Below are 24,959 nucleotides of genomic sequence, written 5' to 3' on the forward strand. Positions count from 1 at the left end.
ATATTTTATATATAAAATATATATATTTTTTATATATATATTTTTTATATATTTTTTTATATACATATAAAAAATATATTTATATATATAAAATATATATAATATATATATTATATAATATATATAATATATATATAATATATAATATAATATATACATATAATATATATATTATATATATATTATATATATATAATATATAATATATATATTATATATATATTATATATTTTATTATTTATTATATATTTAATATTTATTATATATTATATAATTTAATATTAATTAATATATTTAATATTAATTAATATATTTAATATATAATTAATATATAATATTATTAGTATTAATTAATATAATTAATTATATTAATTATTAATTAATTAATATGCTAGTTACCTAGCATAACATTGCATTCTCTGAATCACATGTTAGAAACATTCTGTTGTCACTCCATCCAAGAATACTTATATGTGCAGGACACTTTCATTTTTTTTAAATGTTCTCAAGCATTTTATTTTTTCTCAGTTTTTTTATTGAAGTGTAGTTGATTTACAATGTTGTTAATTTCTGCTGTATAGCAAAGTGATTCAGTTATACACATATATGCATTCTTTTTTTTAATATTCCTTTCCATTATGGTTTATCATGGGGTATTGAATATAGTTCTCTGTGCTATACAGTAGGACTTCGTTGTTTATCCATTCTGTATATAAAAGCTTACATCTGCTAACCCCAACCTCCCCCTCCATCCCTCCCCCACACTCCCTCCCCGCTTGACAACCACCAGTCTGTTCTCTCTATGTCCATGATTCTGTCTGTTTCATAGATAGGTTCATTTGAGTCATATATTAGATTCCACATATAGGTGATATCATATGGTATTTGTCTTTCTCTTTCTGACTAGCTTCACTTAGTATGATAATCTCTAGTTGCATCCATGTTGCTACAAATGGCATTATTTTGTTCTTTTTTATGGCTGAGTAGTATTCCATTGTATGCATATACCACATCTTCTTTATCCATTCGTCTGTCGATGGACAGTTAGGTTATTTCCGTGTCTTGGCTGTTGTGAAGAGCAGAGCACTTTCATTTTTGTCATAACTCTATAATATGCCTTCTAAGCCAGGGCAGTATTATTAAGCTCATTTGACAGATGATTACATTTAGACAGATTAAGTTGCCTCCTCCTATGAGGCAAAGAGACAAAGTCAGAAGTAAACATTAGAGACCCTGGCTTCCAGAACTAATCATTCCACAAGATTACCATGACTTCCCTGATCAAACTTCCATCACTTCAACCATTAATGATGGGCTTGACTATATTGAACTGTATTCAACATGAATATATTTAGCCCCTGCCGTTAGAGAGTTTATGTTAATTTGCTGTAATCCTACAAATGACCTTGTCATTTTAGGCTTTGGCACCAAAGCCAGAACTCAGCCTCAAGCGTTTAAGGGTTCAGGAACAAAAACATTTCTAAATTGACAAATTCCAGGGGTAGCACTTTGCAAAGTTTGCTTGGAGGCCTAAATTCTACTGTTGTGCCTTAAAGAAGAGTTAAATACATAGGAGCAATTGATTATTCTAAAAATACATGGAATCTAGAAATTATTCTTTGTATAATTAACTGAGAGTTACATTTATCTATACAGAGATGATAGAATAAGAGAGTGCATTACTGAATCAAACCTGAGATTAGAGATATGCCTTAGGTGAGAGGAATCTGAGATTCTGAATCTAATTAATTGTCCAAGAATTTTACATGTGACCAGGTAATTTGGGAAGTCTGGACAGTTCACATGAGAATTGATGGAAAGTTGTGATAGTGTTTAACTGAAACCAAAAAGGATTTTGGTGAAATGTACTAATTTACTTTCTAGAAATTAACTTAATAGGCATTTTTTAAAAACACCTTTATAAGAGTATAATTGCTTTACAATGGTGTGTTAGTTTCTGCTTTATAACAAAGTGAATCAGTTATACATATACATATGTCCCCATATCTCTTCCCTCTTGCATCTCCCTCCCTCCCTCCCACCCTCCCTGTCCCACCCCTCTAGGTGTTCACAAAGCACCGAGCTGATCTCCCTGTGCTATGCGGCTGCTTCCCACTAGCTAGCTATTTTATGTTTGGTAGTGTATATATGTCCATGTCACTCCCTCACTTTGTCCCAGCTTACCCTACCCCCTCCCCATATCCTCAAGTCCATTCTCTAGTAAGTCTGCATCTTTATTCCCGTCTTGCCCCTAGGTTCTTCTGACCATTTTTTTTTCTTTTCTTTTTTTTTTTTTTAGATTCCATATATAAGTGTTAGCATACGGTATGTGTTTTTCTCTTTCCGACTTACTTCACTGTATGACATCTCTAGGTCCATCCACCTCACTACAAATAACTCAGTTTCATTCCTTTTTATGGCTGAGTAATATGCCATTGTATATATGTGCCACATCTTCTTTATCCATTCATTTGTTGCTTCCGTGTCCTGGCTATTGTAAATAGAGCTGCAATGAACATTTTGGTACATGACTCTTTTTGAATTATGGTTTTCTCAGGGTATATGCGCAGCAGTGGGATTGCTGGGTCGTATGGTAGTTCTATTTTTAGTTTTTTAAGGAACCTCCATACTGTTCTCCATAGTGGCTGTATCAATTTACATTCCCACTAACAGTGCAAGAGGGTTCCCTTTTCTCCACACCCTCTCCAGGATTTATTGTTTGTAGATTTTTTGATGATGGCCATTCTGACCAGTGTGAGATGATATCTCATTGTAGTTTTGATTTGCATCTCTCTAATGATTAATGATGTTGAGCATTCTTTCATGTGTTTGTTGGCAATCTGTATATCTTCTTTGGAGAAATGTCTATTTAGGTCTTCTGTATGTTTTGGAGATTAATCCTTTTTCAGTTGCTTCATTTGCAAATATTTTCTCCCATTCTGAGGGTTGTCTTTTTGTCTTGTTTCTGGTTTCCTTGGCTGTGCAAAGCTTTTAAGTTTCATTAGGTCCCATTTGTTTATTTATGTTTTTATTTCCATTTCTGTAGGAGGTGGGTCAAAAAGGATCTTGCTGTGATTTATGTCATAGAGTGTTCTGCCTATGTTTTCCTCTAAGAGTTTGATGGTGTCTGGCCTTACATTTAGGTCTTTAATCCATTTTCAGTTTATTTTTGTGTATGGTGTTAGGGAGTGTTCTAATTTCATTCCTTTATATGTATCTGTCCAGTTCTCCCAGCACCACTTATTGAAGAGGCTGTCTTTTTTCCACTGTATATTCTTGCCTCCTTTATCAAAGATAAGGTGACCATATGTGCGTGGGTTTGTCTCTGGGCTTTCTATCCTGTTCTATTGATGTATATTTCTGTTTCTGTGCCAGTACCATAGTGTCTTGATTACTGTAGCTTTGTAGTATAGTCTGAAGTCAGGGAGTCTGATTCCTCCAGCTCTGTTTTTCTTTCTCAAGATTGCTTTGGCTATTCAGGATTCTCTATGTATAGTATCATATCATCTGCAAACAGTGACAGCTTTACTTCTTCTTTTCCAATTTGGATTCCTTTTATTTCTTTTTCTTCTCTGATTGCTGTGGCTAAAACTTCCAAAACTACGTTGAATAATAGAGGTGAGAGTTAGCAACCTTGTCTTGTTCCTGATCTTAGTAGAAATGGTTTCAGTTTTTCACCTTTGAGGACAATGTTGGCTGTGGGTTTGTCATACATGGCCTTTATTATGTTGAGAAAAGTTCCCTCTTTGCCTACTTTACGGAGGGTTTTTATCATAAATGGGTGTTGAATTTTATCAAAAGCTTTCTCTGCATCTATTGAGATGATCATGTGGTTTTTCTCCTTCAATTTGTTAATATGGTGTATCACGTTGATTGATTTGCATATATTGAAGAATCCTTGCATTCCTGGGATAAACCCCACTTGATCATAGTGTATGATCCTTTTAATGTGCTGTTGGATTCTGTTTGCTAGTATTTTGTTGAGAATTTTTGCATTTATGTTCATCAGTGATCTTGGCCTGTAGTTTTCTTTCTTTGTGACATCTTTGTCTGGTTTAGGTATTAGAGTGATGGTGGCCTCGTAGAATGAGTTTGGGAGTGTTCCTCCCTCTGCTATATTTTGGAAGAGTTTGAGAAGGATAGGTGTTAGCTCTTCTCTAAATGTTTGATAGAATTCGCCTGTGAAGCCATCTGGTCCTGGGCTTTTGTTTGTTGGAAGATTTTTAATCACACTTTCAATTTCAGTGCTTGTGATTGGTCTGTTCATATTTTCTAATTCTTCCTGGCTCAGCCTCGGAAGGCTGTGCATTTCTAAGAATTTTTCCATTTCTTCCAGTTGTCCATTTTATTGGCATATAGTTGCTTGTAGTAATCTCTTATTATCCTTTGTATCTCTGCAGTGTCAGTTGTTACTTTTCCTTTTTCATTTCTAATTCTATTGATTTGAGTCTTCTCCCTTTTTTTCTTGATAAGTCTGGCTAATGGTTTATCAATTTTGTTTATCTTCTCAAAAAACCAGCTTTTAGTTTTATTGATCTTTGCTATCGTTTCCTTCATTTCTTTTTCATTTATTTCTGATCTGATCTTTATACTTCTGCTAACTTTGGGGTTTTTTTGTTCTTCTTTCTCTAATTGCTTTAGGTGTAAGGTTAGGTTGTTTATTTGAGATGTTTCTTGTTTCTTAAGGTAGGATTGTGTTGCTATAAACTTCCCTCTTAGAACTGCTTTTGCTGCAACCCATAGGTTTTGGGTCATTGTGTTTTCATTGTCATTTGTTTCTAGGTATTTTTTGATTTCCTCTTTGATTTCCTCAGTGATCTCTTGGTTATTAAGTAGTGTGTTGTTTAGCCTCCATATGTTTGTATTTCTTACAGACTTTTTCCTGTAATTGATATCTAGTCTCATAGTGTTGTGGTTGGAAAAGATACTTGATACGATTTCAATTTTCTTAAATTTACCAAGGCTTGATTTGTGACCCAAGATATGATCTGTCCTGGAGAATGTTCCCTGAGCACTTGAGAAGAATGTGTATTCTGTTGTTTTTGGATGGAATGTCCTATAAATATCAATTAAGTCCATCTTGTTTAATGTATCATTTAAAGCTTGTGTTTCCTTGTTTATTTTCATTTTGGATGATCTGTGCATTGGTGAAAGTGGGGTATTAAAGTCCCTTGCTATGATTGTGTTACTGTCAATTTCCCCTTTTTTGGCTCTTAGTATTTTCCTTATGTATTGAGGTGCTCCTATGTTGGGTGCATAAATACTTACAATTGTTACATCTTCTTGGATCGATCCCTTGATCATTGTGTAGTGTCCTTCTTTGTCTCTTGTAATAGTCTTTGTTTTAAAGTCTGTTTTGTCTGATATGAGATTTGCTACTCCAGTTTTCTTTTGATTTCCAATTGCATGGAATATCTTTTTCTATCCCCTCACTTTCAGTCTGTATGTGTCCCTAGGTCTGAAGTGGGTCTCTTGTAGACAGCATGTAAACGGGTCTTGTTTTTGTATCCATTCAGCCAGTCTATGTCTTTTGGTTGGAGCATTTAATCCATTTATATTTAAGGTAATTATCTATATGTATGTTCCTATTACCATTTTCTTAATTGTTTGGGGTTTATTATTGTAAGTCTTTTCCTTCTCTTGTGTTTCCTTTCTAGAGAAGTTCCTTTAGCATTTGTTTTAAAGCTGGTTTGGTGGTGTTGAATTCTCTTAACTTTTGCTTGTCTGTAAAGCTTTTAATTTCTCCATCAAATCTGAATGAGATCCTTGCTGGGTAGAGTAATCTTGGCTGTAGGTTTTTCTCCTTCATCACTTTAAATATGTCCTGCTACTCCCTTCTGGCTTGCAGAGTTTCTGCTCAAAGATCAGCTCTTAACCTTATGGGGATTGCCTTATGTGTAATTTGTTGTTTTTCCCTTGCTGCTTTTAATATTTGTTCTTTGTATTTAATTTTTGATAGTTTGATTAATATGTGTCTTGGCGTGTTTCTCCTTGGATTTATCCTATATGGGACTCTCTGTGCTTCCTGGACTTGATTAACTATTTCCTTTCCCATATTAGGGAAGTTTTCAACTATAATCTCTTCAAATATTTTCTCAGTCCCTTTCTTTTTCTCTTCTTCTTCTGGAACCCCTATAATTCGAATGTTGGTGCGTTTAATGTTGTCCCAGAGGTCTCTGAGACTGTCCTCAGTTCTTTTCATTCTTTTTTCTTTATTCCACTCTGTAGTAGTTATTTCCACTATTTTATCTTTCAGGTCACTTATCCGTTCTTCTGCCTCAGTTATTCTGCTATTGATCCCTTCTAGAGAATTTTTAATTTCATTTATTGTGTTGTTCATCACTGTTTGTTTGCTCTTTAGTTCTTCTAGGTCCTTGTTAAACGTTTCTTGTATTTTCAACATTCTATTTCCAAGATCTTGGATCATCTTTACTATCATTATTCTGAATTCTTTTTCAGGTAGACTGCCTATTTCCTCTTCATTTGTTAGGTCTGGTGGGTTTCTGCCTTGCTCCTTCGTCTGCTGTGTGGTTCTCTGTCTTCTCATTTTGTTTATCTTACTGTGTTTGGGGTCTCCTTTTCGCAGGCTGTAGGTTCGTAGTTCCCGTTGATTTTGGTGTCTGTCCCCAGTGGCTAAGGTTGGTTCAGTGGGTTGTGTAGGCTTCTTGGTGGAGAGGACTGGTGCCTGTGTTCTGCTGGATGAGGCTAGATCTTGTCTTTCTGGTGTGCAGGTCCATGTCTGGTGGTGTGTTTTGGGGTGTCTGTGGCCTTATTATGATTTTAGGCAACCTTTCTGCTAATGGGTGGGGCTGTGTTCCTGTTTTGCTAGTTGTTTGGCATAGGGTGTCCAGCACTGTAGCTTGCTGGTCATAGAGTGGAGCTGGGTCTTGGCGTTGAGATGGAGATATCTGGGAGATTTTCGCTGTTTGATATTACATGGAGCTGGGAGGTCTCTTGTGGACCAGTGTCCTGAACTTGGCTCTCCCACCTCCGTGGCACAGCCCTGACGCCTGGCTGGAGCACCAAGAGCCTCTCCTCCGCACAGAAAGCAACAGTGAAAAATGCAAAGACGACTCTTCCCAGTTATAGCCCACAGCTGCTCTTGCACATCCTCTTCAGAGAAGCTCCTCGAGGATATCTGAGCTGCTGCCACTTGTGCTGGAGTCCTCAGTAAGATCCCGGAGTACAGCTTAACTTGCAACTTTTAGGTTGTGAGTTTTCTTCAGTCGACATGTGTGTTCTGCTGCTAGAGTTGGAGGGCCTCCTGCAGAGGCAGGGGGTGGCTGTGGCTCACAGTGGGGACAAGGACACTGGCAGCAGGAGTTCTGGGAAGTACTTCTTGGTGTGAGCCCTCCCAGAGTCTGTCATTAGCCCTGCCAAAGAGACAATAGGCATTTTAAAAAATTTACTTATTTTATTTATTTTATTTTTGGCTACGTTGGGTCTTTGTTGCTGCACACAGGCTTACTCTAGTTGCGGTGAGCGGGGGCTACTCTTCGTTGCGCTGCACGGGCTTCTCATTGTGGTGGCTTTTCTTTGTTTCGGAGCATGGGCTCTAGGTGCCCAGGATTCAGTAGTTGTGGTGCGTGGGCTCAGTAGTTGTGGCTTGCGGGCTCTAGAGCACAGGCTCAGTAGTTGTGGTGCACGGGCTTAGTTGCTCGGCGGCATGTGGAATCTTCCCGGACCAGGGCTCAAACCTGTGTGCCCTGCATTGGCAGGCGGATTCTTAACCGCTGTGCCACCAGGGAAGCCCCACCATTTTTTTTTTTTTTTTGCTTATTTTACATTTTACTGCTGTTTAACCAGATGAAGATATTTATATGGTATGCCATTCCACAATCGGAATACTTTTTCTACATTTACATGTATTTACAGTAGCTTACATAACTTTTGAGGGAAAGGTAGTCTGAAAGGAAGTTACAACAACCTCAATATAGGATTATAAGAACCTTACTGAAAACAGTTCTAGTTTTTATTAATAATTGAATTGCTGAATGTTTAAATGAAATCATAAAAGGAGCATAAAGAAATGAATTCCATAACCCCTAAACAAAGACAACTTCTGAGAACTGACTTTAGCCAAAAAGGAAAAAAAGCTAATATTAATTTGTTACTCATGTCAGACACAGAAGCCGTTGCCTGCAGATCTGCTGCATTCAATACATGGTTCTCAGGCTGACACTGAAGAATCTCCCTAACTCGTCACCACCCTGCTTTCCTCCTGTATTGTGCTCTAACCAAGACAGACTACTCCTGATTCCCAAAAGGGGTTCATTTCCTTCTGTCTTCAAGCTTTTCTCCATACTGTTCTCTCCACTGGGAAGAGCCAGCGCCCCAGTCTCACTCTTTTGAATCTGCATTTGTCTAAAAGCAGTATCCAGAGGAACAATTTTGTTTGATCACTAAGTTAAAATTACGTCACGTAGTCTTTAACTTCTCCCACCCTCTGCCAACAGAAGCAACAACTCAAGGGAATGCACTGAAGGCAGCGAATCAAGTGAAACTCTTCACAGGTAAGAAACTATCTCTCCAGCCCCTGACTTGCAAAATGTCCCCTTTACTACTGTTCATTCATTAATTCAGAAGATCGTTAACTGCCCATGATGTGCCACACGCTGTGCTAGGCCCTTAGGATGTAACAGTGAGGAAGACAGATATGGGCTCTGTCCTCACGTTGCTTATAGTCATAGGGTCTATTTATTGACTGACTGCCTGGAAAAAAGCTTTTATCTTTTCTATTTTTACCACTTATAAAAATAGAGATATGAGAGCCCTCTTTATATCATAAGAATATGAAAATGAATTCTAGGGTTTAAATTCCATTTAGGCAAAGAAAGGGTTATTCATTACTGTATCTTCAGCACCAAGCATATTGCCTGTCATATAGTAGCTGTTAAGAAAATATTTGTTTAGTGAATGAATTAAGACAGATACTTTCTTACTGTCCCTGCTGTTTGATCAATATTCAGTGGACTTGAATCTTTCTAAATACAGCTTTCTCATAGCCTAAAAGAAACAAGTTTTGATTTTCTTCTCACCTGAGTGTGTAACATTACATCGTTCCTGTTAATAATATCTGCAGCTATCTACTGCATATTTTTATTTTTACTATTATATGGGTGTTTTAGACTCATCTCATTTAGTCCATCTAATCGAATCTATGATATAGGCATTATTATCCCTGTATATAGATTAGAAATGGAGACTCAGCTTGCCAAGCAATTTGCCAGGTCATACAGCTTGTAAATAGAGGATCCAGACTTGAACTCAGGTCTAGCTGGTTCCTGAGCGCAGGCTTGTAACTGCTCCTGTGTTCTGCCTCTGAGTACCTGAACAATCAAGGTGATGGCAGGGCTGCACTCCTTGCAGAAGCCCTTGGGATTAATCCATTTCCTTACCTTTCTTTTTTAGGGCTCTGGGCCTCTAGAGCCTCATTCTTTGCACTCTTTGCCTTGGGGCTCCTTTCTCCATCTTCACACCCTGTGACATAGCATCCTCCAGTCTTTCTGCTGAGATTGTCACATCACCTTCTCTCTTCTGTGTGAAATCTCCCCCTGCCTTCCTCTTCGTACAGAGACTTGTGATGGCATTTAGATAATGTAGGTATATCTCCACATAATCCAGGATAATCTCCCCATCTCAAGATCCTTGACATAATCACATCTGCGAAGCCCCTTGTGCCATATAAGGTAACATTCGTAGGTTCTTGGCATTTGGACACAGATATATTTGTCAGCCATCGTTCATCCTACCACATCCTACTTTTCAGGCCATTTTACCATTCGCGTGTACCATTGTGGTGGGCTCTACAGTGTTTCGTGTGGATGTTTTAAATCTCCAATCTCTTGCAAGTTCCAGTCACTTCTGTGCATCAATTTCAGATTGATCGCCTGAAGTACACCTCAGACTATGTTCCCAGCCCCCAAACCTTCAAAGGCTCCCCATTGCCTACTGCAGCAAGAACAAACTGCTTGCCCTGATAATTAAAACTAGCCACAATATAGCCATGACCTTCCTTCCCAAGGCTTTTCTCCTAATATTCTCAAACTTTTTGGTCTCAGGATCCCTTTGCACTCACAAATATCACTGAGGATTCCAAAGAGCTTTTGTTTATATAGGCCATTTCCATTTTTAGTATTGGAAAATAAAATTTAATTTTAAGCATTAAAAAATTAAAACATTTTGATATTTATTCACTTAAAAGTAACGAAGTACATTATATATTACCATAATAACATATTTTATTATGAAAAATAACTATGTTTTTCAAAAAAGTCATTGAGACTTAATCGTTAAAAATCATTAAATCATCAATTTAATGCATGGCTTAATGAAAGATAGCTGTATTCTCATATCTGCCTCTGCATTTATCTGCTGTGATATCAGATATCATGGAGCCTCTGGGAAACTCCACTATACACTTGTTTGAGACTGAGAGTTAAAAAGAAAATAATACCTTAGTATTATAATAAAAATAGTGTTGACCTCACAAACCCCCTTTGCAAGGGCACCACCTTCAGAGCTGCTGTCATAATATTATCAAACTGGTACCCATCCTACAGAGAACTATGTAGCTTAGTTCAAGTTACTGATTTAAATAGGTCTGATAGTTTTGTAAAGTGATACTTATTGCTAAGAGAGGTGTTTTTTTCCTTTGGTTTTTTAATTTTTAAGTGAGTCATTAAGATTGCATCTCTTAGAATCCATGAGAGAAACATTGGGTTTTATAGCTATTATTACACAAAAATGAATTTTCTAACCAAGATTATATATTATTACCTTTTCATTCTGCAAAATGTTCATGGGCACTGAATACATAGAGGTGATGCAACTTTGGATCTCCCTCATAGGGTATTTTAGGACTTCTGCAGGTTTGGGTTATGGCTGCCATCTTGGGCTTTTTTTTTTTTTTTTTTTTTCCCGGTACGCAGACCTCTCACTGTTGTGGCATCTCCCGTTGCGGAGCACAGGCTCCGGACAGCGCAGGCCCAGCAGCCATGGCTCACAGGCGCAGCCGCTCCGCGGCATGTGGGATCTTCCCGGACCGGGGCACGAACCCGTGTCCCCTGCATCGGCAGGCGGACTCTCAACCACTGCGCCACCAGGGAAGCCCTGGGCTTATATTTTAAGCCATCACTTTTGCCTTCATTAGCTTGTTTCTGTCAATAAATCTTAACACTGAGTTTTGAAATGGAATGTTTGCATGACCATTCTTATGCTTCCAGAGAGCCAGTCACATTACACACAGGAGAGTTGGAAGATCCACCTAGTTGCTTCACATTCCCATCTGCAGGTGAGTTTTTAATGAAAGCACAGAAATGGAGCCTGCTTAAAACCCTGCAGTGGCTCCCCTTTCAATGCTTCCCTCCACACTGCTAGCCTCCTCACCACCTTTAAAGCCTTTGCTCAGATGTCACCTTCCCAGTGAGACCTACTCTCACCACCTTATGTAAAAATTATAACCCTCCCACAATCCCAGTCCCCCTTATCTTTTTCTTTTTTTAAATTACACTTAGCATTTTTTTATACTATGTAACTTACTAATTTATGTTGTTGATTGTGTGTCACCTCCTGCTAGACAAAAGCTGCACAAGGGCATATGTCTTTAGTTGTTTGGTTCCCTGATATATCCAGTACCTAGAACTTTCCTGGCACATAGCAGGTCCTCAATAAATAATTACTGAATGGATGAAAAGAAAAAGAAATGAGACAGATGGTTCTCTATATACTTTCCAAAGACAAAGTGTTCTCTATAAAACAAGGAGATCAAGGAAGAGATTGAAAATAACAGAATCTGTTGAAAAACAAAATGGCACAACCCAGGCTAGATATGGAAAAGAAAAAATAATAACATTACAGAGGAAAGCCTTAGAAAAATAAAAATTAGGATATGCATGACTGAAATCATAGTCAGGGACATGATGGACCCCAGGAGAAAATTACAGAAAAGGAATTTTTAAACCTAAGAAACATGAAAGATAATGATACAGAATATGTTAGATTTGGAAGGCGAAGGCAAATAAGCAGACACTTTATCAGCCTTCTTATGGAAGAGAACAAAGTAAATGGGAAAGAATGATACTGTGAAAATGATGGTTATTCAACAAACTGTAGCTATAAATCTGGACAGTAATAATGTAAATAGGGAAAATCGAGGTGTGAGGTGAAATAGAAGAAGGTAAGTTTCCATATTTTCTTGTCTTTTGTAGAAGAGTATCTATGTATACCTAAAATAAAAACATAATATTCTTAAATAAAATAATGGCAAATTTTAATTTTTAAACCTTTAACTTGTGAGAAATCTTTAAGAACTAATATTTTGAAGAAAAGAGCATTTATTTGAAATTGAACAATTAATTCCTTCAGGTTTTACTTCACTTATATGTTTATACTGTTGTTTCAATGTTTACCCAAGAGAATACAACATATATCCTTGTTTTATTAGATTAATATGTGAGTGCCTTTACCTTTTCTCATAATTTGTGAGTACCTGAGAACATGTTAACTGCATTCACTTTCCTTCCAACTGTCATACAGTTGTTGTCACATGTAAAGGTAAAGGTAAATACCATAATGGATCATTTGCATTGTGTTGTACAGTTAAAATTCATTTAGATACACCCACATATTCACACTTTACTTTCTATCTGCTATCATTTTACTTATGCCATTAATGTTCCCTTTAATGTATTCTCCCAGTTTCTGTTTTCCTGAACTTGTCTTTATTTTGTCCCCATTTTTGAGGAACATTTTTGCTGAATATAGAATCTAGGTTAACATTTTTCCTTCACTTTGAAAATATTCCACTGTTTTCTGGCTTCCAGTGTCTCTACTAAGAAGTCAGCTCTAAATTTAAATGTTGCTCATTTAAATGTAATCTGCCATTTTTGCCCTTCTGGCAGCTTTAAGACTGTTTTTGTCTTTGGGTTTTTTCTGGGTTTTTTGTTTATTTGTTTGTTTTTTGCAGTTTTTATTGATATACCTAGGTATGATTTTCTTTATATAAGAAGAACTTGTTTGGGGTTTGGAGTAATGCTGTTGAATATGTGGTAGTCTGCGCCTCCATTATCCAGACCTTGTGGGTCTATATCTATTACCTGTATTTTTTTTCTCTTGGTTTTCTGCCATGTTATTTTGTCTCCTCATATGCCTGGTTATTTTTATTGTATGACAGACATATGTGAAAAATTGTACAGATGGTTTCAGACTTAGAATATGATCACCTTCCTCCAGAGAGCATTCATGCTTGCTTCTGGTACACAGCCAAGGACACCAGCAATCCCAGATCAATTTAATCCAATCAGGAATTAAGATGATTTGAAGATGGACCTCAGGATCCCCAAGGGCAGGTCCAGTTCCTTATTCCTATGATGTAGCCCTTTTCTGTTCCAACCCAAAGCCTTGGGGTTTTATCAGAACACACCCCAGCCCCATGATTGGGAACATAGTCTCATGAGAGTTTGATTTTTTTGAGAGATGCAGCATATTATTTTTAAGTAATTCTGTCCTTTTGTTTTTGTTCTTGTAAAATTTTAGGAAGTCCATCTGTGAAAAATTCAGCTTCTCATTCATTCCATTCTTCTCCTAAGAAGTCTCCAATTCATTCATCCCTAACTAGTTCGGCTGAAGATTCTATAGGTTCCACACCACAATATAGATCCACCAAGCCTGTTCATTCACCTGATTCTGTTAACGGTAAGAATAATCTGATATAACTGATGAGATTAATTGATTTCCTACTCCAGTGACTTAAAAGTTCACTGGAATTATATTAATTATATTTTTATATTATTTATATAATTAATTATATAATTATATTAATTGGAATTAATAAAGGTTCACATGGTGTTCTTATATGTACACTCTAATTGATGCTGTGTGGTGGGTGTGTGCTTAAGTGGGTCTTCTTTATTTGTTTATTTATTGAGTCTTATTTAAATAGAATAGTTACTGTATACCACATACACACACACCCCTTAGTAAATATACATAGATATTATAGGTAAATATTATCTGTTTCTTTCTCTGACATGAATAATGACCTTTTTTCTCTATTTTATTATAAGATTTTGAGTCTTCTTTTAAATGCTGAGAATGACTTTTCTTTTTTTTTTTTCAGTTTGGAGGAAATTTTATACACCAGGTTCTTATTAGTTATCTATTTTATACATACTAGTGTATATATGTCAATCCCAATCTTCCAATTCATCCCACCCCCACCCACCTTTCCCCCCTTGGTGTCCATACGTTTGTCCTCTACATCTCTGTCTCTATTTCTGCTTTGCAAACTGGTTCATCTGTAACATTTTTCTAGATTCCACATATATGTGTTAATATACGATATTTGTTTTTCTCTATCTGACTTACTTCACTTTGTATGACAGACTCTAAGTCCATCCACCTCACTATAAATAACTCAATTTTGTTTCCTTTTATGGCTGAGTAATATTCCATTGTATATATGTACCACATCTTCTTTATCCATTCACCTGTCAATGGACACTTAGGTTGCTTCCATGTCCTGGCTATTGTAAATAGAGCTGCAATGAACATTGTGGTACATGACTCTTTTTGAATTATGGTTTTCTCAGGGTATATGCCCAGGAATGGGACTGGTGGATCATATGGTAGTTCCAGTTTTAGTGTTTTAAGGACCCTCCATACTGTTCTCTATAGTGGCTTTATCAATTTACATTCCCACCAACAGTGTAAGAGGGTTCCCTTTTCTCCACACCCTCTCCAGCATTTGTTGTTTGTAGATTTTCTGATGATGCCCATTCTGCAATGAGGTGATACCTCATTGTAGTTTTGATTTGCATTTCTCTACTAATTAGTGATGTCGAGCAGCTTTTCATGTGCCTCTTGGCCATCTGTATGTCTTCTTTGGAGAAATGTCTGTTTAGGTCTTCTGCCCATTTCTGATTGGGTTGTTTGTTTTTTTAATACTGAGCTGCATGAGCTGTTTATATATTTTGGAGATTTATCCCTTGTCAGTTGCTTTGCTTGCATATATTTTCTCCCATTCTGAGGGTTGTCTTTTCATCTTGTTTATAGTTTCCTTTGCTGTGCAAAAGCTTTAATGTTTCATTAGATCCAATTTGTTTATTATTGTTTTTATGTCCATTACTCTAGGAGGTGGATCAAAAAAGATCTTGCTGTGATATATGTCAAAGAGTGTTCTTCCTATGTTTTCCTCTAAGAGTTTTATAGTGTCTGGTCTGACATTTAGGTCTCTAATCCTTTTTGAGTTTATTTTTGTGTATGGTGTTAGGGAATGTTCTAATCACATTCTTTTACATGTAGTTGTCCAGTTTTCCCAGCACCACTTATTGAGGAGACTGTGTTTTCTCCCTTATATATCCTTGCCTCCTTTGTCATAGATTAGTTGACCATAGGTGCATGGCTTTATCTCTGGGCTTTCTATCCTGTTCCACTAATCTATATTTCTGTTTTTATGCCAGTACCATATGTCTTGATGACTGTAGCTTTGTAGTATAGTATGAAGTCAGGGAGTCTGAATCCTCCTGCTCTGTTTTTTTCCCTCAAGATTGCTTTGGCTATTTGGGGTCTTTTGTGTCTCCGTACAAATTTTAAGATTTTTTGTTCTAGTTCTGTAAACAATGCCATTGGTAATTTGATAGGGATGGCATTGAATCTGTAGATGGCTTTGGGAAGTATAGTCATTTTCACAATATTGATTCTTCCAATCCAAGAGCATGGTATATCTCTCTACCTGTTTGTGTCATCTTTGATTTCTTTCATCAGTGTCTTATAGTTTTCTGAGTGCAGGTCTTTACCCTCCTTAGGTAGGTTTATCCCTAGGTATTTTATTCTTTTTGTTGCCATGGGGAATGGGATTATCTCCTTAATTTCTCTTTCTGATCTTTCATTTTTAGTGTATAGGAATGCAAGAGATTTCTGTGCATTAATTTTTTATCCTGCAACTTTACCAAATTCATTGATTAGCTCTAGTAGTTTTCTGGTGGTATCTTTAGGATTTTCTATGTATCATGTCGTGTCATCTGCAAACAGTGATAGTCTTCCTTCTTCTTTTCCAATTTGGATTCCTTTTATATCTTTTTCTTCTCTGACTGCCTAGGACTTCCAAAACTGTGTTGAATAAGAGTGGCAAGAGTGGACATCCTTGTCTTGTTCCTGATCTTAGAGGAAATGCTTTCAGTTTTTCAGCATTGAGAATGATGTTTGCTGTGGGTTGTCATATATGGCCTTTATTATGTTGAGGTAGGTTCCCTCTGTGCCCACTTTCTGGAGAGTTTTTATCATAAATGAGTATTGACTTTTGTCAAAAACTTTTTCTGCATCTATTGAGATGATCGTACAGATTTATTCTTCAATTTGTTAATATGGTTTATCACATTGATTGATTTGCATATATTGAAGAATCCTTGCATCCCTGGGATAAATCCCACTTAATCATAGTGTATGATCCTTTTAATGTGTTGTTGGATTCTGTTTGCTAGTATTTTGTTGAGGATTTTTGCATCTATATCCATGAGTGATATTGGTCTCTAATTTTCTTTTTTTGTAGTATCTTTGTCTGGTTTTGGTATCAGGGTGATGGTGGCCTCATAGAATGAGTTTGGGAGTGTTCCCCCCTCTACAATTTTTTGGAAGAGTTTTAGAAGGATGGGTGTTAGCTCTTCTCTAAATGTTTGATAGAATTCCCCTGTGAAGCCATCTGGTCCTGGACTTCTGTTTGTTGGAAGATTTTTAATCACTGTTTCAATTTCATTACTTGTGATTGGGCTGTTCATATTTTCTATTTCTTCCTGGTTCAGTCTTGGAAGGGTTATACCTTTCTAAGAATTTGTCCATTTCTTCCAGGTTGTCCATTTTATTGGCATAGAGTTGCTTGTAGTAGTCTCTTAGGATGCTTTGTATTTCTGCGGTGTCTGTTGTAACTTCTCCTTTTTCATTTCTAATTTTATTGATTTGAGTCCTCTCCCTCTTTTTCTTGATGAGTCTGGCTCATGGTTTATCAATTTTGTTTATCTTCTCAAAGAACCAGCTTTTAGTTTTATTGATCTTTGCTATTGTTTTCTTTGTTTCTGTTTCATTTACTTCTGCTCTGATCTTTATGATTTCTTTCCTTCCACTAACTTTTGGTTTTGTTTGTTCTACTTTCTCTAGTTCCTTTAGGTGTAAGGTTAGATTGTTTATTTGAGATTTTTCTTGTTTCTTGAGGTAGTATTTCTGTAAACTTCCCTCTTAGAACTGCCTTTGCTGCATCCCATAGGTTTTGGATCGTCGTGTTTTCGTTGTCATTTGTCTCTAGGTATTTTTTGATTTCCTCTTTGATTTCTTCAGTGATCTCTTGGTTATTTAGTAATGTATTGTTTAGCCTCCATGTGTTTGTGTTTTTTACATTTTTTTCCCTGTAATTTATTTCTAATCTCATAGTGTTGTGGTCAGAAAAGATGCTTGATATGATTTCAATTTTCTTAAATTTACCAAGGCTTGATTTGTGACCCAAGATGTGATCTATCCTGGAGAATGTGCCATGTGCATTTTAGAAAGTGTAATCTGCTGTTTTTAGATGGAATGTCCTATAAATATCAATTAAATCTATGTGGTCTGTTGTGTCATTTAAAGCTTCTGTTTCCTTATTTATTTTCATTTTGGATGATCTGTCCATTGGTGTAAGTGAGGTGTTAACGTCCCCCACTATTATTGTGTTACTGTCGATTTCCTCTTTTATAGCTGTTAGCACTTGCCTTATGTATTGAGGTGCTCCTATTTTGGGTGCATATATATTTATAATTGTTATATCTTCTTCTTGGATTGATCCCTTTATCATTATGTAGTGTCCTTTCTTGTCTCTTGTAACCTTCTTTACTTTAGAGTCTATTTTATCTGATATGAGTATTGCTACTCCAACTTTCTTTTGATTTCCATTTGCATGGAATATCTTTTTCTGTCCCCTCACTTTCAGTCTGTATGTGTCCCGAGGTCTGAAGTGGGTCTCTTGTAGAGCATATATATGGGTCTTGTTTTTGTATCCATTCAGCAAGCCTGTGTCCTTTGGTTGGAGCATTTAATCCATTCACATTTAAGGTAATTATCAATATGTATGTTCCTATGACCATTTTCTTAATTGTTTTGGGTTTGTTTTTGTAGGTCCTTTTCTTCTCTTTGTTTCCCATTTAGAGAATTTTTTTAGCATTTGTGTAAAGCTGGTTTGGTGGTGCTGAATTCTCTTAGCTTTTGTTTGTAAAACTTTTGATTTCTCCATTGAATCTGAATGAGATCCTTGCTGGGTAGAGGAATCTTGGTTGTAGTTTCTTCCCTTTCATCACTTTAAGTATATCATGCTGCTCCCTTCTGGCTTGTAGAGTTTCTGCTGAGAAATCAGCTGTTAACCTTATGAGAGTTCCCTTGTATGTTATTTGTTGTTTTTCCCTTGTTGCTCTGAATAATTTTTCTTTAATTTTTGATAGTTTGCTTACTACGTGTCTTGGCGTGTTTCTCCTTGGGTTTATCCTGCCTGGGACTCTCTGCGCTTCCTGGACTTGGATGGCTATTTCCTTTCCCATGTTAGGGAAGTTTTCGACTATAATCTCTTCAGATATTTTCTCGGGTCCTTTCTGTCTCTCTTCTCCTTCCAGGACCCCTATAATGCAAATTTTGGTGTGTTCAATGTTGTCCCAGAGGTCTCTTAGTCTGTCTTCATTTCTTTTCATTCTTTTTTCTTTTTTCTGTTCCACGGCAGTGAATTCTACCATTCTGTTTTCCAGGTCACTTATCCATTCTTCTGCCTCAGTTATTCTGCTATTCATTCCTTCTTGTGTATTTTTCATTTCAGTTATTTTATTGTTCATCTCTGTTTGTTTGTTCTTTAATGCTTCTAGGTCTTTGTTAAACATTTCTTGCGTCTTCTCGATCTTTGTCTCCGTTCTTTTTCCGACGTCCTGGATCATCTTCTCTATCATTATTCTGAATTATTTTTCTGAAAGATTGCCTAGCTCCACCTCATTTAGTTGTTTTACCTTGTTCCTTCATCTGGTCATAGTCCTCTGCCTTTTCATTTTGTCTGTCTTTCCACAAATGTGGTTTTCGTTCCACAGGCTGCAGGATTCTAGTTCTTGTTTCTGATGTGTCTGACTTTTCTTTCTTATTTACATTCTCTAAAATTATTTACATTCTCTTCAGTCTCTGCCTTTGTAAGTGCAAGTGTCTATCATACAAACTTACCAAAATGTTCTCATTTTTAAAATTTTAAGTTCATTTGTTATTCACTAAGACAGATGGGGAAATGATTTGATTTAGAATAAGAGCCTGATAAATAAGTGGACATTAAATATGTATATGTTGAATTGAAATTGAAATGTTTTTCATCATATATGACAGTGATTCAAACGGCCCCAGTGCTCTGTGGTATCATTCTCTTTGATAAGGGATAAGTTAGGCAAGTTGTTGCATCATTGTTAAGTCAGTTCCTGGTCTTTTGAAATTCTATGCCTAACATATTTTTAGATCCTAAAAAAAAAGAAATCAGGACCTAATCACAGATTTTAGTACAGTTTCTGTTTTACCATCTTTTTCTGCATTTGTGTCCTCCTTCATCTCTTATGCTTCTAAGTTATTCTTTTAATATTTAAAAAAAATTTAGAGTAGCAAATTACTTCATTATTACAGCAGTGATTATTGCAAGAGTAGAACAGTGCTGTTGGTCACCCCATTATTAATTTGTGGTTACATAATAGCGTGGCATTTTCTTTTTTTACCCTGTTGTCAGATACTCATCAAACTTCATATGTTTTGTGTTACGTTAAAAATTTCTCAATGAGAAATTATTTTTTATTCTCTTGAACCAAAATAACTCCTAGATGATTGCCTTTAAAATTTAATATCTTGAAGTGAAAGAGTCTTTTGGTAGGAAAATGAGCCATCAAAAGTATTTTCTTTTTTTTTTTTTTCATCAAAAGTATTTTCAAAGTTATACAGCAAGTCAGAGGCTAAGCTCAAAATCTTGTGATTGACAACCAGTATTTTTTAGAGGTTGACAAAACTTAGCATACTTATTAGAGAATAGCTCAAATGCTTCTAGCCTCTCCTCGGTTGCTACTGCCACATTTACTCTAGATTCACTGTGGCCATGTCAGCATCTGTACTCCCCTCTCCCATCATTTAATACTATCCTCATTCAGGTGTCAAGAACTGAAATGGGCACTTGGCCTCACACACACTCAAAGCTGTTGCCAGCATCAGTATTAAATCTTGTGCTTCCAAACTCTAAGTTACTGGAACTACTCAGCTTTGGTATGAAAAGTTGTCATTTATAATGCAGAATGTATCATTAAACTTGAAGTGTTCTTCACACTCATCACATTTAATGCTACCTAGTTAAAATATAGTAAATCAGATTGGTTTGAAACAAAATCAGATAAGCTAGTATTGCAGTATTAGATAAAACATTTCTTTATTTTCAAATAGTGTTTTAAATTTTTCATTATTTTAAAGGAAAGATTGTTTAACCTGTAAGAGAAAGATATCTAAGATGAAATACTGAATAGATTTTTAATACCACATCTAAGCAATTTTCTAATAGCTTCACAGTCTCAGCCAATAGAAACAACTGGAAAAACATGCAGGAAGCTTCAGAACAGACTGGAAAGCTTGCAGAATCTGGTAGAAGATTTACAGATGAAGAATGAAGGTACAGTGTACATTTTTGGAGAGATCTTCCTTGTTCAAAAGAATACTCACCTTCCCTTCAGGTTAAGCCTCTTATCTGTAGTCCCACTGAAAAGGATCTTGAACAAGAAATTCAGAAACCTTAGTCAAAATATGAGTGTCTTAACCATGCCTAATGCCTGGATTAATAGTGTGACCTTGGGCAGGTCACTTTAGCCCTGCTCTCCTCTTTCATCTAATAGGGATGATAATATGGCTGACTAGCCCTCAATAGAACACATGTTTTGAGCGGCTGATTTTACATGAGACTTTCCCATACACTGTCTTTCTTGTCCCTGTTAGGTCTGTAGATGAGAATTTGTATGGCAGTAGCCAAGATAAGTTTGCAGTTAATAGCCAGAAAACAAAACAACAGTATTTAGCCTTATAGAGGATTTAAATTAGCATGGGTATAGGAGACTGTGCCACCCCATGAATCACTCAATAAAAAGATAAACTGCATATAAATATACTGAAGCAAAAATAAATAAATAATAAAAAATGAAAAAAAAATTAAATTTAAAAAATATATACTGAAGCTCTCCAAATGAGAAACTGTTGTACTCTGCAGATGATAGACAACTTTTGGGGCATAAATTCTTAGTGGATGTTCCCATGGATTTGGGAGGCTGTCATGTTTTATGATTTGCTGACATGAATCCAGGAGCCTTTGTCAGAAAGAAATTAATTTTGGAGGATACATGTTATTCTCATTTCATCTTCCATCTCTAGAGAATATAAGTTGCTAGATGGAGGATAATAAATAATTTTCTAAGAATAAATCCTTTTAAAATAAATTTAACCTTATTAATAATAATAGTTGTTATTAGCATTTATTGAGCACTTACCAGCTATGTGCCAGGCCCTGTACTCAGTGTCTTACTAATTAGCTTCACAACACTGGGAGGTGGGTGCTAATATTATGTCATTTGGTGATGAGGAAGCTGAAGATCACAATCAGTCAGTAAGTTTTAAGTCACACAATGAGTAATAGAGCTGGGACTTGACCTCTGCAATTTCTAGCTCCAAAATGCACATTTTTTAATGTACTAAAGTTATTCCAAATTGTTACTAAAGAAAATTAACAACTTCTTTATGATAACTCCAGATGCCTGCATATATAAACATAAAGGAAAATGTTTGAGTTTAAGTTTATCATAACTTTTTTAAGGAAGATGCATTATCTTACTGACCCCATTTTTATTCACACTTTGACTTATATTTCGGACTTTATCTGAGTCATCCTACCATGTAATAATCCAAATGGAAAACATGTTGTATTTGTTTAAAAAACCTCTTAAAAGTTTTTTTAGACAAATACTTTTTGTTGGATGCATTGTCTGGGTAGAGTGTGTCTTGGAAATTCTGCAATAGCTATTTTGGAGAGAATTTGGGGAACATTTATCAAAATTTAAAGCGCATGTATTCTTTTACCCAGAAACTCTACTTCTAGCAATTTATTCTGCAAGGAGACATTGTACATACAAAAGTCTGAAGTATTTCCTATAGCATGTTCATAAACTAAGATAAGAAACAACTTTTAAAAATTTATTTACTAACATGGGGCATCCACACAATGGAATACTGTGCAGTCATAACAAATCATGAGCTGAACTGGAAAGAGGTTGACGTTCTGTTAAGTGAATAAAAGCAAGCTACAGAACAATTTCTACCACATATTTCCATTTGTGTAAAGAAGAAAACTCGTGTGTGTGTGTGTGTGTGTGTACACATGTGAAGATACTCACTGACAGGTTTACAGTGATGACCTGGGATGGGGAAGTTCAACAGATTGAGGGAACAAAATCAATGACCTTTACCCCTCTTTGTACCCTTCTGAGGTGTTCAAATTATTTACAATTAGTATGTATTACTTCTATAACAATAATTATCATGTTCATTTATTTATTGGCTGTGCTGCACAGCTTGTGAGATCTTAGTTCCCTGACCAGGGATTGAACCCATACCCTCAGCAGTGAAAGAGCAGAGTCCTAACCACTGGACCACCAGGGAATTCTCTATCATGTTCATTTAAAGCAACTGAAAGAGAAAAGATTTACCCTTAGCTCTGTTTCATAATTTCAGTCTTTTAAAAAATATGCTACTTTGCAGTTTTTGAGAACTTATTGAGCTCAGGATGTATCTATTCTGTGGTAGCAAGCTGACCTTTTAAGACGTGCATAATAGAATTTAAAGCCTGAGTAATGTTGCTTTTCTAACTTTGCTTTATCAACATTTTCAGCAATGTCTTCAATGATCAGAAATCAAGAAGAGAGGATACAGAAAGTGAAAGACCAGGAAAAAATGTTACTAAAATGATACATTGCTTGCCTATTCTTTACAGAGAGATGATGCCCAATTAATTGTGGTGTTACTTATAATTAGTGCCTTTTTCTTTTTATGTGAAAATTTAATAAAAGATACCCTGTCCTGTAAACTCTATTTTGAAATAAACTAGTCTTCAGCGCTCTCTCAGTAAAACTTAAAAGCAGTACTAGCTAGAAGCAAAAGTACCTAATAGGTGTTATTTTGTGCTAATACCAGTGTGTTGGAATAATCACGTGTTTTTTTGTTATCTTTAGTGGTGCTGAGGCAATAGCCTTCTTCTTTTTCAGCTTAAAATGCTTCTTTCACATGAAATTGAAAGATGGGGTATAATGCCCAGAATGGGAGGACAAACTCCAAGGTACTGACCAGGATTCCTTCTGTGACCCTGAACTCCCTGTTTGTTCTGTCAATATCAGTGAATGTAATCACATAACTAAACATTGTGGCCCGTAATCAAAACTTTTAGAAAAGTTTTCTTTTTACATATTAATAACTAGGAAGCAAGAGAGAAAAAGGTTGTTATTCTTCAGCCAGTGGGTAACTTCTGCAGATTGAATGGATTCAGTCTGCCTTAATTAGAGTTTAATAAATTACTGGCGTTTGTACGTGGAGTGTTTTCCAGCGCCAATAACCAATTCTCTGTGGGTACCAACTGGGTGTCTATGAGTCAATTCCATTCTGACACTACCTGGGGTTGGTGTCAGATTGTACAGATTTAAGGGCTCAGTCCCACAAGACTGCCCCTACTTCAGACACCAGTCACAAGTCCTGGGCCACCTATACTTTTTGACTGACAGGCTGTAAATTGGGGGTTCCCACATCCTCCTCTAAAGTTTCAATAATTTCCTAGAACTGATCATGGAATTCAGGAAATTGCTTTACTTACTATTACAGTTTATTATAAAGGCTATAACTCAGGAACCGCCAAATGGAAGAGATGCACAGAGCAGGGTATGGGGTGGAGGTGTGGAGCTTCCATGCCCGCTCAGGGCTCCCGGCACCTTGTGTTCGCCAACCCAGAAGCGCATTAAATCTCACCATCTGAGTCGTTATAGAGCTTCTTCTCCAGCCCCGCTCCCCGTCCTGGAGATCAGAGTGTGGCGCTGGAAGTTGCAAGCCTCCGATCACTTGGTCTTTCCAGTGACCAGCCCCGGCCCGAGGCTATCTAGGGGCCCCATCTAAGTCACCTCACTAGCAGAAGCTCAGGCGTGATCCAAAGGGCCTCATTATGAATAACAAGATACTCCTATCTCTCAGGAAATTCCCAGGGCTTGAGGAGCTCTGTGCCAGGAGCAAAGACCAAATATATTTATGACACTACAGGATGTGAACCAAATAAAAGGGCAGAAGAACAGATACAAAAATGTTTACATTGTGCCAAGGACAACAGGAAGGACTTCCCTGGTGGTGCGGTGGTTGAGAGTCCACCTGCCGATGCAGGGGACACGGGTTCGTGCCCCGGTCCGGGAGGATCCCACATGCGGCGGAGCGGCTGGGCCCGTGAGCCATGGCCGCTGAGCCTGCGCATCCGGAGCCTGTGCTCCGCAACGGGAGAGGCCACAGCTGGGAGAGGCCCGCGTACCGCAAAAAAAAAAAAAAAAGACAACAGGAACAGTGTCACAGAAGCCTGTACTCCCGTTCCACAGTACAGCTGTCACTGAGAAACTACTGCCCAACTAGAGACTGTGTCCCAACCCCACTTCCCCTCTCCCTACCTGGGAACACCTACCTGCCCAGTTCTCACTAATGACACGTGGACACAGCAGTTTGTGGTGCTTTCTGGCCCAAAGTTTTAGTGGGTCTTTCCTTACTTTATTTCCCCTTCCACAGGCTGCTTACAGAGGACAGTGAGGTCCTAGGGGATGGAGGAGCCACAGGACAGGAGCCCGGGTGATGACCTGCAAGGAAAGCTGCCCTCCCGCCAGGAGCACCCACTG

The 24,959-nt window shown here is 36.9% G+C and overlaps 1 protein-coding gene across 1 annotated transcript in view; it reads left to right on the forward strand.

The window, feature by feature from the left end:
* The window catches only part of CCDC158 (coiled-coil domain containing 158), a 75,944-nt gene extending 52,792 nt beyond the window's left edge, over positions 1-23,152 (forward strand). The window contains exons 17-22 of the mRNA XM_060011693.1: positions 1,657-1,716; positions 8,457-8,513; positions 11,226-11,293; positions 13,537-13,695; positions 20,570-20,677; positions 22,937-23,152. Coding sequence (XP_059867676.1) covers positions 1,657-1,716; positions 8,457-8,513; positions 11,226-11,293; positions 13,537-13,695; positions 20,570-20,677; positions 22,937-23,013 — 529 coding nt within the window. The 3' untranslated portion in view covers positions 23,014-23,152. The remainder of the gene's footprint in view (positions 1-1,656; positions 1,717-8,456; positions 8,514-11,225; positions 11,294-13,536; positions 13,696-20,569; positions 20,678-22,936) is intronic.
* Positions 23,153-24,959: the final 1,807 nt, after the last annotated feature.

This window comes from Delphinus delphis, chromosome 5 (genome assembly GCF_949987515.2).
Source record: "Delphinus delphis chromosome 5, mDelDel1.2, whole genome shotgun sequence".
Taxonomy (NCBI): Eukaryota; Metazoa; Chordata; class Mammalia; order Artiodactyla; family Delphinidae; genus Delphinus; species Delphinus delphis.